Source organism: Brachycentrus maculatus, unplaced genomic scaffold (assembly GCF_059751285.1).
Source record: "Brachycentrus maculatus isolate JH-2025_06_01 unplaced genomic scaffold, ASM5975128v1 h1tg000055l, whole genome shotgun sequence".
Classification (NCBI taxonomy): Eukaryota; Metazoa; Arthropoda; class Insecta; order Trichoptera; family Brachycentridae; genus Brachycentrus; species Brachycentrus maculatus.
The window spans coordinates 805,063-822,639 of record NW_028280809.1 but is presented as its reverse complement, the minus strand read 5'-3'; the positions used below and the strand labels follow the sequence as shown (position 1 = coordinate 822,639).

General features: G+C 31.6%; 1 protein-coding gene across 1 annotated transcript; it reads left to right on the top strand.

The window, feature by feature from the left end:
* Window positions 1-2,337: 2,337 nt before the first annotated feature.
* LOC148311846 (uncharacterized) lies at window positions 2,338-17,033 on the top strand. The gene is made up of 5 exons (XM_088278304.1): window positions 2,338-2,467; window positions 3,085-3,767; window positions 6,048-6,558; window positions 15,729-15,752; window positions 16,499-17,033. The coding sequence occupies exons 1-5, from the start codon at window positions 2,456-2,458 to the stop codon at window positions 17,018-17,020; spliced, it is 1,752 nt and encodes a 583-aa protein (XP_088134430.1). The 5' UTR covers window positions 2,338-2,455; the 3' UTR covers window positions 17,021-17,033.
* The last annotated feature ends 544 nt before the right edge of the window (window positions 17,034-17,577 follow it).

Here is a 17,577-nt window from a genome sequence, read left to right as displayed (position 1 = left end):
TAAAAGTAGGAAATCAGTGCACTTTTTTGTTCATGTATATTTTTGTTACAATTAAATTGTAATTATGATATAATGGCAATTAAATATCGTAATGAAAATAAAAATTTAACAAGTAGTTACGATCATTACACTCGTTACACTGTACACTTTAAACGTTTTTAATATTTACGGGGAAAATCCAAACACGAAGATACTCATCGGGAAAATTATATGTATATATGACTTAAGTATATAATATGTTTTGAAATAAATAAATAACAGGTAAAAAATATCTCAATTTGGAAAATGAACTTCAATTTCCAGCTCATGAAGACTCTACAATATGGGGCAAAAGTTTAATTTACGATATTAAGTAACAAACAAAAAAATCTATGTTTAACCATTTTATTTTTCAAATTATGAACTCCTTTATTTATTTTATTTTAAAATAAATTATGTAATTTAATAATGTGAGTGGTAAAAAGGATAACAAAACTACAATTTGAAGTATTTAAGTTTTACTTTAATTTCACTTTTTCTTAAGATATATTGTGATACATGTTTCGATGCATTCAGCGTCATCATCGAATACCGTATACGATGTTTGATAATGATGCTGACTGCATCGAATCACATGTCACAATAGATGTTAAGAAATAGCAGCATTATCTAAGTAAAATTTGAAATAAATATGGATTAACATTACTAAAAAGTGACCGTCAAATCAATTTATAAATATTATTAGATACATTTTCAAAAAGGAATGAAAAAACACTGAAAAAAGAGTCATTAAAGGGTATAAAAATAACACTGGCCAACAATGATTTTGTAACTGAAATTTCGATGGCTGATTTGGACTAAGTTAATCGTTCTTATTCAAAGTCTATATGGTGACAAGCTTGTAGAAGTCAAGTTTTGATGTTAAGTCATATTATTTTTTGTATAGACACCATACGTTGAAACCGTAATAGTGGTTGGTATCTAGATATATCTTAGTGTTTAGTCTAAGGTCTAAGGGATTCAAAAAATGTATTGATAATTATGGAGTAACAGTGGAAATATATTAACTTATTCATATTGAATACGATAGCATTATATGTTTATTTGTATTAATTCATAAATAATAACATAAACTTTAGTAAATATCGGAATTAAAAATATCCATAACTAAAAAATCTGACGTGCTATTTTTTTTTGCTTTCGTTTTTGAATTCAGCCATGCAAAGTGCATAAAGAACAGGTATTTTCATGCAAGTTACAAAATAAAAGTTTAAAATTGTTGACCAGTGTTATTTATAAAAAATCACAATATTCAATTTATATATTGACCTCAAAAAATATGGTCCGACGATATAGATACTGTAGGGGATCAGACCAAAAAAAACTAGAGGATATGGAAGAGGCATCCAGCAGTGGATGACAGAAGGCTATAGAAGAGAGAATGAAAGAAAACACAATATTAACTTAATTGAATCAGGCAATTCCCATTTTTAGCTCTGATAATCAAATGACTACTGCTATTATACGAGAACGATAAGTATGACATTTTGTTAATCCTTCTACTTTTTTATTAAAAAAAAAAATCTGATTTAATTATGGTGACCGTTGAAACCACTCCACTGAAATCTTAATAGATCATTAATTACTCTCATCGAGATTAAGTTGGGACAAGATCAATTTTCTTCCACGATCAAAACTGGTTTCATTAGTGACCCAGTTTCAATAATACTTGAGTCTCATGTAACCCACTCTCAAATACAATAATATAATGCACAATATACACAGCCACACACATACACATGAACTTAATCCATATAGGAAAAATATCCTTTAAATTAAAAAAAATATGCGTTTGTGAAATAAAGCTGTGTTTTGCTCAGATTCTGTTCAATATCGATTTTTTTAAAATCAGTACTTTAAATAATAAAAAAAAAAACTGAATATAATTATTATGATATTTAACACATTTTACCTTAATTCATTGCATGTATTGGTGGAGTAAATATAAAAATGCAATGTTTAAGTATTTAAAGAAGGTACAACATATATACAGGTTGTATATATGTATGTACACATACGAGTGTACTTGAACAATTGAGAAAACAACTTGCCAATTTAAAAAAATTTACGACTTTTCATAAAAAAAATACATAAGAAATATATTTTAAATAAAATACATTTACTTCATATAGAGTTTCAATTTTTATCATATGTACATGGACCAAACTGAATGTGTGGGTGAAAATATATTATTGTAGTTGAGAGAGTGTAGAATGCCTTGTATATATCAATGTTTTTTTTATATATATATTTTATTGTGAGTTCGTTATTAATGCCCTCTGGTATAATTTTTGTTTGTGGATGTAATCATCTCGACTTTGGTTGGCAATGTAGTTGAACCGTTCGGTGGGTATAAATACTATCGGCTCGGTCGCTGGAGCAAGATTTACCAAGTAGTTCTCCACAACTTCTAACAATGGTCTTCAAGGTATCTAAAAGTTTTTTGTCAAACTATTTGAATTGTGAAATTAATTGAAAACGGTGACAGTGTTCATAGTTCATATAATTGTGGTTCATTTATCCGTGCAATTTAATTTCAAAATTTTTATTGTAATAAGTTTTCTTAAGAATTTTTAGTACTTTTATTTAAATAAAGAGAAATATTTGAAATAACTAACCATCACACCGCTTCCCCGCAGGAGTAGGCAGAGAGAAAAGAACGCCACTCCACTCTGTCCTTGTCTTTCCTGTCCTCGCCTTTTCCACGTTCATCTCCTCATACGTACCCGCCGATTGTGTTTTTATTATTTACAAAAATACTTCAATTTCTGTAAGCCTGAGTGGCTTTATATTCAAAATAGGTTTTAAATTGTGCTACAGTGGGTTCGAGCCCAGAAACTCGGACTCTTGTCCGCGACACTAACGACGGGACCACAACACTACACTACTCCTTAAGTATTTGCTGAGTATAGTATAAAACTAAGCACATTACCTTATGTATAGTATGTAACTGAAATGTGTGAAAGAAAAATAAGGAGAAAACCATGATAAGTAGTGTTAACATTCTAAGGTAGATAGTTTTTGATAACATCTCTCTATTTCCAGTTCTTCATCTTCGCCGCCGTGGTTGCTGTCGCTCGTGCTGGAGTGATCGCCCAACCCGGTCTGGCTTACTCTGCTCCTGTCGGCTATGCTGCCCCCGCTTACGCTAAGGTAGCTGCCCCCTTGGCCTACTCCGCTCCAGTTGCTAAGATCGCCGCCCCCGTGGCCTACGCCGCCCCAGTGGCCAAATACGCCGCCGTCGACGACTACGACCCTCATCCCCGGTACAACTTCGCCTACGACATCCAGGACGGTCTGACCGGAGACTCGAAGAGCCAGCACGAATCTAGAGACGGAGATGTCGTGCATGGATCTTACTCCTTGATCGACGCTGATGGTTACAAGAGGACCGTTGAATACACCGCTGACCCCCATAACGGATTCAACGCTGTTGTCAACCGTGAACCTCTTGGACACGCTGTCAAGGCCGTCGCCGCTCCTGTCGCATATGCTGCCCCCGTAGCTAAGATCGCCGCCCCCGTAGCCTATGCCGCTCCCGTAGCCAAGATTGCCGCTCCTTTAGCCTACTCTTCTCCCCTGGCCTATGCCGCCCCTGTCGCTAAGATCGCCGCTCCCTTGGCCTATACCGCTCCCGTTGCTAAGATTTCCACTCCCGTAGCCTACTCTTCTCCTTTGGCTTATGCCGCCCCCGTTGCTAAGGTTGCCGCACCTCTTCCCTATTACCACTAAATTAAGAAACCGCCTGTTACATCAGATGAATAATGTTTTTATCGACTAAGCTATTTAAATAAATGTAATTATTAAGCAAAATGACTGACTTTTTACTTAATTTAGATATAATTTCCTAGAAACGTGAATCATATATTAACTTACTTTACAAGTGAATTCTCAACACACTACTCCTAATTTGATCAATAATGCCAGGCTTGCATTTTCCCCTTATACTCGAAGATCTATCATACATATATCGTTTTACCGATCTAATATAGACCTCTATTACGACAACTAGCCACTGAAAGGGGATACAACTCAAGACAGGATTCATTCATTCACCGACCAACCACCGTAGAGGTAATACGTCTTTCCACGCCCACATTGGATATTTTTGTTTTTTAGAATATATATAGAGCAAATATTTTTTTATGTTTTTTTATTTAACTCCTAGCCTTTCAATAACTTTTTTTAAACCATTTAAATATTTCTAAGAAAACTTATTTATTCAATGAAAAGCGGTATTTTATGAAAAAAATACGTAAAATTTTGCCTGGATATAGAGAAAATTGCGTTACGACTCAACGAATACTGGGCCTTAACTACGGAGGTGATCATAGTAACGTAAGTATAATATTACTTTTAAACGAATCAAAGAACAAACAATTTGTTATAATACGAGTTGCATAGTTGCTGTACAAATATGGGGTATGTAAATAACGTTCTTTGTCAGAAACTGAGTCAATGATTGGATAATTTTTGTTCACAAAATTCTTGACAAAAAAATGTTTAAAATAACGCGTCACACTTGAATCGTAAAATTAAATTGCACATATAATTTCTTATATTTACACACGTACATACATTTTACATGCATTTGATCGAAGTATGTATGTATGTGCGTCAATCGGATATTACAAATACGCAGTAGCGTACACAGATAATTAATGAGGGTTGGCAGAAGGGAGAATAACTAATTAATTAACCATCACGCCTATTCCTTACAGGGGTAGGCGGAAAGAATAGAACACTACATCAATCTGCTTTTGTCAAACAATCTTCGTCTCTTCCACATTCATGCATCTCCCCATTCACACCCACCGATTATTCCAACTCCTGACTTGTCCACTTTCAAGTATCTGGATACTTGATCATGCCAAGTATTTCCTCAGTTTTGCCGTGCTTCTAATACCAACCACGTTCTCTACATAAATATATTTTACAGTTTTTTCGTCACTTTGATTCACATGCCGATCTCAATATCCCTTTCTTAATTTTATCGACGATCTTACCTTGCATTCTTTCCTTATATCATCATTCGATCATCTATAATACATGGCTTAACCGCACATTTTTTTGAGAAACCGCATTTTAACTGCATTCAATCTACTTTTGCCAACTGCATCCTTCACTTCCATTCATAAGGGTTGGAACCAGGACATTTAGGGCACTTTTGAGCTCTCGCTGTAAGGTTTTTATTTGCTATAACTAATTTCAGTGCACTATTTTCTAGCCATTACTGCGATTCTCTTCTCTTTTTCCTCATAATTAATAATACCCAATATTTTTTCTTTTCATTTCTGTATACCAGTAATGTCCTAAGCTCTTTTATTACGTTGAATGTATCCCATAAAATATATTCCACTCCTATATTAAAGAACCTGGAGCGCAGGACTAATCACTATACCAATTTTAATTTTTTGTCACCCGAACTACAGATATATCTCATTTTCAAAAACCACATTTGATCACCACTGAATTTAATTATAATATCGCTCACTCCTTTCAAGAACGTCATAAATCAAAAATCGTGAATTTTCAATTGTGCATGTTTTCAGAATGCCCAGAAAATGTACTATATCCCACAAAAGAGGCATATTTTTAACTTAATATTTACCCGCTACAGGGCAGAAAGTGTTGTTTTTGCATTTTGAAGAAAAGGTATTGTTTAATTATTTAAAAAAAATATTTTTCAAATGGAGAAAAAACCGTCAGGTTTTACCTAAAAAGATCTGTTGCACAGTAAAAAGTTCAATAAGTACTTGATATTTATTTTTAATACATTTAATTATATTCCTTAACTTTAAAAACGATCTCCTGAAAAATCAAGTTTTTTGATGTATGACGTTGTTGAAAGGAGTGAGCTATATATTAACTAACTGAATTTGCAAATCACTCATAGTGCGTTTGCACTCATAGACCTGATAATAAACGATAGTTGGACGTTAGTTTTGAATAATAAAAGCGTATATTTGCGGATGAAAATAATTTATTAATAAATATTATTAAACTAGGGTAGATGATGATGATTTAGTGGTAGTAGGAAGGGGCGCTGTAGGCCAGGGGAGCGGCGTATTTGGCAACGGGGGCGGCATAAGCCAAAGGAGCGGCGTATTTGGCAACGGGAGCGGCATAAGCCAGAGGAGCGGCGTATTTGGCAACCGGGGCGGCGTAGGCCAGAGGAGCGGCGTATTTGGCTACTGGGGCGGCATAAGCGACGGGGGCGGCGACCTTCACGGCGTGTCCCAGGGGTTCACGACGGACGACGGCGTTGAATCCGTTGTGGGGATCAGCGGTGTAGTCAACGGTCCTCTTGTAACCGTCAGCATCGACCAGGGAGTAAGATCCGTGGACGACATCTCCGTCTCTGGACTCGTGCTGGCTCTTGGAGTCTCCGGTCAGACCATCCTGGATGTCGTAGGCGAAGTTGTACTGGGGATGGGGGTCGTAGTCGGCATCGACGGCGTATTTGGCCACTGGAGCGGCGTAAGCCAGGGGAGCGGCGATCTTAGCGACCGGGGCGGCGTAGGCCAGAGGCGCTGAGTATCCGTAGCTGGGCTGGGCGATGATGCCAGCGTTGGCAACAGCTACCACGGCGGCGAAGAAAAGGACCTTAAACAATAAACATTTTATTATAGGACAAGAAAATATAATAACAATTTTACAAACAATGTTACTGTTTTATATTCATTCTTCAAATCCTTATCAGTACCCAAAGGTGCAAAGGGCACTGCATCATATAAATGAAGTTTTAATCAACCCTCCGCTTCAGGTACCAGTGCAGGGTAATATTAAGTAAATATTTGAGTGAAAAAACACTTATATATTTGACCCCCCCTGGGAATCAAACACGGTGGCCGAGCGTGCTGATCCATTACAGTACGGATGCAAACGTATGTTTTATATATATATATATATATATATATATATATATATATATATATATATATATATATATATATATATATATATATATATATTTATATATATTTATAAAAATATATATATATATATATATATATATATATATATGAATATATATATATATATATATGAATATATATATATATATATATATATATATATATATATATATATATATATATATATATATATATATATATATATATATATATATATATATAAGACGAAATGTCGGCCTCTCTCCATACATCTTCCTCCCCCCTCATTAATCTGCATACAATTTTTATTCTTAGAGTTTTTAATATTAAGAATAAATAGAAGTTTTTCTATTTATTCTTAGTCCCCAGGACTCTATAACCGCTGAGGTGGATGGTGGGTTTAGTTTTCAAAAAAAAAACACTGCCACTAGTTTGATCAAATCGAAACTAAGTTAAGTCAAAGCGATTGTTGTAACCGAATTACGTGATCGATAATAACAAGCAAATGTAAGTACCTTGAATGCCATTGTTGTGTATTAGTTGACAACGTGTGACTGAATGTGCGGTTGAGCATTTAATTGATCCTATTTATACGAAATGTCGGCCAGCACAGTATTGTCTGAGGTTATAATTTGGACCACATGCAAACCTGAATTGGTTCGATCATTTCATTAACGACTAAATTATTGCGTAAGGTCAACGTTAACACTCCATCGAGAGATTATTGTCATTTCTTAATTCATATTTATTATCCTATAAATGTTTTACTATTCTGGATCTAAATCAATTAAGTAGATAAATGCTTAAATTAATTAACACAATGTTTTTGGAACATGTTTGACGTTTTATCAAACAATCAACTTGAATTTATAGACAACATTTTGAGTGTGTCCAAATACTTGTTGACAAAATCTGGATTATCTCCAATTACAGGAGTTATTTTCTTATTATTTTTTGACAAAAAAAGCTTCTTTACATCTCACCAATAGATGTCTCTAGTGAAGTTCTAGTGATTCAATTTCTAAATTGGTTCGTATATATAGAACTTCCAATAATTTGAGTAGTGTGGTTGTCAATAATGGGTAGAACTGGTGAATGTTACACGTGTGTAAAGTGATCACTTAAACCAGCCTATGACGGTCGTCAGCCCCGTAAATGCCCAGACTTCCATATTCTTCTTCATCTTTGATGAGATGTCAAGAAATAATATGAATTTATAGACATCAAAAATCCTTAATAGTTAATATTATTTTATCCACAACATGTTGGTGCGTCCAAATCCTTATTTACAAATCTGAGTATCTCTACTTGGAAGTTGTTTTACATTTTGATATCTTAACATAGATGAAGAAGATTTTGTGTATTTATGAGGCTTACGTAAATACCGAGACTACCATATTCTTCCTTGTTTATGTTAAAATATCAAAATGTAGAAGTAATATCGTTCAATTTTTACAATGGACTTATTAATAAATAATAATAATAAACCCTTACCCGCACCCCAATGGTGCATAGGGCACTGCGTAATACAAGCGCAGTGTAATCTTGATCGTTTTACACATGAAGGAAAGGTGATCAGTCCTCCGCTTTAGGTACCAGTCCAGGGTAGTATTGAATAAATAGTACAGTGAAAAAATCACTAATATTTATTTTACTCCCCCTTGGGAATCGAACCCGGGACCTCCAGAACGGTAGCCGAGCGTGCTGACCATTACACTACGGAGATGGACAACTTTTTAAAGTTAAGTGATATTTAAATGAAATGTAATATTACCACAACAGATTATAACAACTGTCTTACCCTTCTATCTTTACTTCTACCTTCCTTGGCAATTTCACATGATTTTTTTTAATGAATTGTTTAATCAAAATTAATAATGCTGCTATTAAAAAGCAGGTGTAAAAAATAATGGTGCCGGGTTGTGGTCCCGTGGTCAGTGTCGCGGACTCTTAAGTTAGAGTTTCTCGGTTCGGAATTGAAATATTTGTGTAAATAATAAAAACGCAAATATTTTTCTTGAAAAAAAAAATATATTAAAAAAAAAACTTTTTGACGCTTTAGAGCGCAAAGTCGTAATTACTGTTTTTCCTCAATATCACTTCATAACGACAAAAATAACGCACAGTTATCTTATTCATTATTTGTTTGACAAATAGGTTACTTATCTTTAGCATTTAATATGAAAAATATAGAAAAAATTGGTTTCTTAGAAGGAAATGAAAATTTTCCTGAAATAACTCACTTACAATGAACCACAGGTAATAAGTGTGTTGGTTTTCGAAGGTAATGACTTTTACAAGACATTTTGTTTTTAAATTATATTTTTGGATATTCATAAATTATCTCGAATGTAATAACAATGCATTTGAGAATCTTCTCATGCCTTGTTATTTCATTCGAAGGCCTAAGATTATTCTCAGCCCTTCGCTTCCGGTATAATATCAAATAAAAATTAGAGTTAAAAACTAGTACTATTTATTTTAACCCTCCTGAAAATCAAACCCGGGACCTCCAGCACGGAAGCCTAATGCACTAACCACTACACTATTTAGGTGCACTACTAGCATTTACCAAGCAAATATTTAATTTTATTATGGTTACAGATCTCCACAAAGTAACCACCAATCAAATGAATGAATTCTACGTTTTTTAATCGTATAATAATTTTAAGGGAATTGGATTTCTCAAAATATTAATTTTTAAGTAAAACATTGTAAAATTCGTGGTCTTTTATTAAAAATAACATGGTAACTTATGGCTTTCATATTTTTAAATTCATTAATATCAATATTTCCAACTTATGTGGACTTGATTTTTTCAAAGCAATGAATCGTGGGTAGATGAATATTGTTTTTGTTTATTCCATAACTTTAATCGAATATCTTTGCTTTGATTTTAAATAAAATTGAAATTGGTACATGCACCATGGTTAATTTCGTCGTTCTTGAATCGTATTCAAATGTAACACTTACAATTATAACCATCAAAGAATAATGTTATTTTCATGCTCATATTAAAATTGGATCGAATAATTATTTAACCTAGAAATACCGCCAAGGATATAATATTAATCATATACACAGTTAACACCTACTAATTTGAAATTAACCTTCAGACTACCATAGAAATACCTCGGCTAAAATTTCAGTGCCAACTAGTTGAGTGCTCGAAACGTTGACCCAATTTTCTTAAAAAATACAATTTTTGTACCCGAGACATTAATATAACCAGAGGGCTAGAATATGTTAATAATAATATTCAATTTTCAAGTAAAATATGTAATTAAACATTGTATTTTCTCAGCACAGGTGTCACATGTGATTATCACGACACAAATCAACTGACTTAATTGATTGCCACAGGCCTTTTTTTTCAACGTATACAGTTATAATAATATCTAACTTATTATGTTTTATAAAAAAAAAAAACGTATCTAAAACAAACCTTAAAAAATGCTACCATTTAATTAAATTAACTATATTAATTTATATATATATATATATATATATATATATATATATATATATATATATATATATATATATATATATATATATATATATATATATATATATATATATATATATATATATATATATATATATATATATATATATATATATATATATATAATATATATTTATATATAAGCGCACACACACGTATACATTGTTAATATGCATTAATTAACAAAAAAACTTTTTTTTTTTACCAGCAATTGATTGGGGACATAAATATTAAAGTTCTCGAGTAAGTTTGAATTTATTGTAGGCAATCATTTTTTCAGGCAACCGTTATAATGTTTCCACGTAGATCGGTTATTTCTTCATCATTTCAGTATAATATACGAGAATAGGCTTTTTCGGCAGACTTATCGGCGAAACAATCGATAGTTTGACTGGGACATGTATAATAAAGCACATTTGACGTGCCAAAAACCGGTTCTGATTAAAAAATATATCATATCAACTAGAGGACTTAATTTAAACTGTTGTAGTATCTAATAAAGGTAATACTTTATCATTTAGAAAGGCTTAATCAGTTATCTAAATGCAAACAATAATTTATATACTGCGTTTCTATAAATCATACTTATAATTCGATTTATTCTTCCTCATATAACGTCGGCAAATCACATCCTGAAATATGGTATATCCTATCATATCTTTTCTTTACCTTTCGGTTTAGTGGTTCAGTCTTTTTTTAAAATCTGATAAGTCTCAATTATGATAATTTATGGGTATTTTATATCTATAATAATTGTAAATGTATGCAGATTAAAGATAAGTAAAAAATCATTAATTTATTCGGTAGTCAAATTGTAATAATATATTTCAATTTTTTAATAAAAAAATACTTCTAATTTTCATTTGGTGTTTGAAAATGAAACACATGTCACAATAGATTTTAAGAAATAGTAAATAAATTATCCAATTTAATTTTAAGAATGAGAAATAAAGAAATAAAAACAGTATCACAATATGAATTCATCATGTCACGTATATAAAAAATTTCTTATTTTCACGGTGATTTTTCTATCTACGTTAGTTAAAATCATTATTTTAAGTCTTTAATATGTAGTGCACTGCATCGTACCGACGCAGTGTTATCTTGATCGTTTTTTTGCATGAGGGCGAAGTGATCAGTCCAGCGCTGTTTGTACCAGTCCAGGGTGATATTAAATAATATGAAAGTGAAAATCATCCTCCTAGAAATTAAACCCGGGACCTCCAGCATGGAAGCCGAATCCCCTTACAAATTGTTCATACAAATATGTTACATGTTAAGCATTTAAATCATCGCTTTTTTCTCCGATAAATTTGTAAATTGATTTGAATAAATTTACAAAAATATTTATGTTCCTTAGCTTTTAAAAAAAAGTGCTGATATGTTTTTATTCCATTACCACTACAAGAGCATGAAGAGATGTGTGTGTGTGTTTTTTGTCTTGTTTTTTTTTTAATATTGTGCCTCGCAAAAAATCATTTGAATTGATCTAAAATTTAAAACTTTTAGCAGTTTTAAATTCAGTTAACTTTTATGTGATATATATTTATATTATTAATTAATATATAAAACGTAAAACGATAGTCACGATGGCATTTTATCAACTACTACTAAATATCCAAACAACAAAATATAAAAAACAACAAAAAATACATTTAATTCATTTTATAAGTATTAAAATGAGTACTGTATTTGCGACTGATCGCTGTGAGATAATTTCGTGTTCATTGAAAGTTTCGATTTTAAATTATTAGACAGATAAAAATAAAATGTATAAATTTATATGCCAAGCTTTGGGAATAAATTCTATGGAGTATTTACGTATTTTAATTGGATGTAGTGATGTAGGTACCTCATAGTAGATACGTTGGAAAAATGATGATCATTGTGAAATTTTTATGTATATAAGTTTCAAATTATCTTTACAACGCTACTTGCATTACATTTTTCGAATTTGCAAATATGTATTATGTGTTCCACTCAGTGGCGGTACTTCCCTAGAAGCCCAAAAGCCCGGCTTGCCTAACAACTCCAAATAAAAATGACTAAATCTAGACCAAATGATTAAAAATACATAATTAATGTATGACTATTTTTAAATTATCGCGCGCTTACATGATTATTAAACACTATGCATGCCATTATATGGTGATAGTACTTATTGGTTATGGTTAATATCTGAGGAAGATATTTTATTTTAGTGAACATTTTCTTTATTTCAAGGTGATGGCTATACCTTACAAAAGTTACTTGTTAGCATATTTTTACAATGATTAGCATACATTGTTTATATTTATAATCGAATAATGCTCAATGCTAATAACAGTGATTATTTAAAATCTTCGTAGGAGGTAGCTTGCGGTAATTTTTATTGCGTAACAAATAACACAACATAAATCATGAACGTAAATTATTTAAATGCTCTTAATATTCGGTACATCGTTGTATTCAAAAATGAAATTTGCAAAATGCCATGCATGTATTACGGATGTGCGTTATGAGTATTCGTCACTTTTCCTCGGTTATATATATATATATATATATATATATATATATATATATATATATATATATATATATATATATATATATATATATATATATATATATATATATATATATATATATATATATATATATATATATATATATATATATATATATATATATATATATATATATATATATATATATATATATATATATATATATATTTATATATATATATATATATATATATATTTATATATATATATATATATATATATATATATATATATATATATATATATATATATATATATATATATATATATATGCATATAAAATGGCGTATAGGGTGTTATTTTGATCACTGATCAAATAAAATTATCAATCTTACCCTCCAGATTTGCGTGATATGACAGCGAAACTAACTTATTAAGTTTCAATTTAGTAGACTCATCACTTCTTATTTCCATAATGCATATAGGCCCTTTCACCTACAAAACATCGTGAACACCAAAAAGAAAAAAAAAAACAGCCGAAATGAAACATTCACCGATGATCTAAAAAATCGTACATTTTGGAGGGACTAAGAACAGTCCAAGGATCGCGATCACTCCAAAGTGTACGATTTCTACCAAATCGTGCGTCATAATGAGCAAAATGACCTTTGCTTTGTTTTGGCGGGAAAGGGTCTACGTAACACGAAACTCAGATATGAGTAGTAAATAAATAAATTAAAAATAAAACCCGTTACTAACATACCGTCTACATAGTTAGATATTATTTTATTTAAATAAATATAGATGTTTTATTTTTGATCAATGGTTAATATCAAATCACGTTGGAGGTAGGGAATTCCTATCTGCCTATTTTGGCCATTTAGTCCAGTAAACATATTTTGGTTTGAATAACGCATATGCAATATTTCAAGAGTTGACAGTAATAAAAAAGGGATAAACGATAATACATATTATCAAAAAAATTAACATAGTAAAAACATTAATTGGCATTGCGTAAAAAAATCGTGCAGAGAAAATAAACAATTAGGGAATAATGATTAAATCAGTTCAAAACACTAGTAAATTTGAACAACAAATAATAACAAAATGAAATCGCACTTAATTTTGAGACATTATAAATTAACAATATGTTGAGAAATTAATATTTAAGCATTTAGGATTTCTCAATACGATCCTATCAGTGATGATGCAAAAAATTCGGATTGTTTGAAGAAAAATATCAAAGGTTGTACCATTTTTTATATATTTTCTATGTTTGTCACTATCTACATTATTGCGATATTAGCTAATGAAACGGTATCGTCCACGCGACTCGAAGCTCCTGATATGTAATTGTGTACATATATGCGAGTAAGTACCACACTCGTCTGTCTCCAGTGTGAACTCGTTAGAATTCTTTGCAGAACTGAAATACGTCTCAACTGTTGAGTCAGCTGTTAGTCTCAGAGTTAACTGGGTTATTGTGACACTACGCACTTGGCGACTAAGGGTTGGTGGTTTTCAAAACACACAAAAAGCAAAACACACAAAAAGCAATACGTTTAAAAAAACACAAGAAAACCAACAATTTCTTATAAAATTTATTTTCAGTGTTTGAAAATCATAATATTTTTATTGTTCTAATCTCACATTATAATTCATACTGTGTGACTTATACAGCATTTATAATTTTTCTTCTTTTTCAACTTCCTCTTAATTGTATGTTAATAATCTCCATATTTAGATATAACATTTAATCCAAAGGTAATTTTTAATATTAAAAAAAGTAAATTTCAAACAAATATTCCGCATATTATTATATTTTAAATTAAATTTGCTCTAAAAACATAAAATATTAGATCTCTTAGTAAAGATGAGACGAACCTGACATTTGATTGAGTAATACATTTTTTGGAGTAAAAAATAATGTTTTGAAAATTGAAAGCATTAACTCTGTGGATCACATTGATATATTATTTTAAGAAATAAAAAGATTTTGTTTTTTGATCCACTCACATTCGTGTGAGTGTATCAAATGTGAGTGGATCAAAAAAGAAAGTATTTTTATTACTCAAAATAATATTTAAAAAATTAACACTGTGTAACGTTCACCATTCTACTCTTAATTAAACATTTATTTTGCCTGAAATCTTGAACGTCTCTATTGAGACATAAAGTAAATCTTGATATATCGCTCCTAAAGCTTAAGTACAAAAAATAAAAATATTTTTTTAAAGTAGAACGGGAAATATTATGCTTCTTATTTCAAGTCGTACCTCATCAATAATAATCATGACCCCAGACAACCTCAAGAAAATAACTAAACATATAATTTTTGAATAGCAATCAACAAATTTTGCGCATTGATGTCATTTCCCATTTATTTTAAAACCTGGTATAAAATTAATATTTTAAATAACTTCCGCAAAAAAACAAATAAAATAACATAATTTTTAAAGACTTTGCTCTTTCTAGAATTAATAACGCTTAAAAAATAAATTAAGTTTCTTTTTCCTTCGTAAATTAATAATTTCACAATAATTAAAAAAAAGTTAGAAAAAAACATGTTATTTTATTTCTAATTCACGTGATATACCATAATAGTTTTAAAAAATCATATCTCAGTGATTTTTTTGAAAAAGCACAGCCCTGTCGCATTACATTTTGCGAGTAACTTTATTTCATTAGCAATGTCAAATAAAGCATTCAGGCTTTCGTCAACAGTCAAGTTTATCCGAGGGGGTATAAATATCAGCGGCAGGACTCGTCACCATCAATTGGAATCTACGCTTGTTCCAGCCACAACACAAAATGGCATTCAAGGTACATACTCTTATAACCCCATTAACACCCCTAAATCTTTTTTTTTCTAAATTAGGAAATAACTTTATTAAATTTTTTAAAAGTAATCTGTTATATAAAAGCTTATTTTTTATTGAAGTATTATAACACTTCAATATATTATAATACAACAGTTAGAATGGATAATACTAATAAATGAAATGTGATTTAAATTATATGAACACTTGATTTTTTTTTACATTTTAAAATAAGTAGAAGTCAGTCATTATTAACATATGTTTTTTTTTAATTGATACTTTAATATGGATTTGTAAGTTTTAAAAAAATATATATTTGCAGAGATCTATATAAAATGTTTGTAAGATTCTTCCCGATTTTTTTTTCATATTGGAGACAGATGCTTCAACACTAACTTTTAATTTTTATCCAACATAAATTGTAACTAGTTATTTATTCACAATATTTCGAGTGTGTCCAAATCTTTGTTCAAACTCAACCATAGATGGTGCCCAGGATTAGCATGTGAAAGAAGTTGTAAAATGAGGCCTAAATATAATTGTAATTTGAGTAGTGTGGTTGTCAATCATGGGTAGTTCGGTGAATATTACACGTGTATTAAGTGATTACTTAAATCTGGTTCGGTCATAAGACCTGTAAAGATTCAGACTTTCATATTCTTCTTCATCATCATAAGTAGACAAACCCAGATACATGCCAAACAGAGATTCAAAATACTGTTTTTTATTTGTATTTTTTTCCTTATTCAGGTTTTATTCTTTGCCGCCGTGGTGGCCGTGGCCCAAGCCGGTATCATCGCCCAGCCCGCTCTTTCCTATCCCGCCCCCGTGGCATATGCCGCTCCCATCGCTAAAGTTGCCGCCCCCCTGGCCTACGCCGCCCCCGCCATCGCCAAGGTAGCCATCGACGCCGACTACGACCCCAACCCCCAATACAGCTACGCCTACGAAGTCCAGGATGCTCTGACCGGAGACTCCAAGAGCCAGCACGAATCGAGATCTGGAGACGTCGTCCAAGGATCTTACTCCCTCGTGGACCCTGACGGTTTCAAGAGGACTGTCGAGTACACGTCCGACCCTCACAACGGATTCAACGCAGTGGTACACCGCGAACCTCTAGGCGTGAAGGTAGCCGCCCCCGTAGCTAAAGTAGTGGCCCCTCTGGGTTATGCTGCTCCAGTAGCTAAGATTGCCGCCCCCCTGGCTTACGCCGCTCCAGTGGCCAAATACGCCGCTCCCCTAGCTTACAGCGCCCCAGCCTACTACCACTGATTACCTGACGACCCTTTTATATAAACTTAGCAATAAACATATTTATTTCCACACACATTTTTTTATTCACTTATATATAATAATATCTCTTTATTCCAGCTTGACTAAGTGGTGGGTGCAATACTTAGTCAGCCATATATTTTTTTCAACTTTTTTTTTATAAAATGAATAAATAAAAAATAATAATAAGAATAAAAATGATGAAAAGAAACGGAGAAACAAAAAAAAAGAAAATTTGGAGAGATGTAGATGAAGATTAAGATCAATTATATTTCTCCATTTATATCACCAACAGTTGGAGATATAGGTATGCGCATATGTGCATAATTAAATCGAAAGAAAAATTGCACAGTTAAAAGAATTAGTATCACGACTAGTTCCAAGAACATTTGTGGCTCTCAAAACTAGTCGTATTGATAGTCACTCTAAAAGTGGCCTATACAAGCGCTTAATTCTTATATTTAAGTTACATACAGGGAATGTTTTAATTAACGTACAGAAAATCCATCGTAATATTTACTTAGAATACATATTCAATTAAACTATGGTTTAAATTG

Coding starts and splice junctions, on each gene's coding strand:
- LOC148311846 (XM_088278304.1), top strand. Junction 3,768..6,047: donor GCACCTCTTCCCTATTACCA/CTAAATTAAGAA, acceptor TTATTAAACTAG/GGTAGATGATGATGATTTAG. Junction 6,559..15,728: donor ATCTTAGCGACCGGGGCGGC/GTAGGCCAGAGG, acceptor CGCTTGTTCCAG/CCACAACACAAAATGGCATT.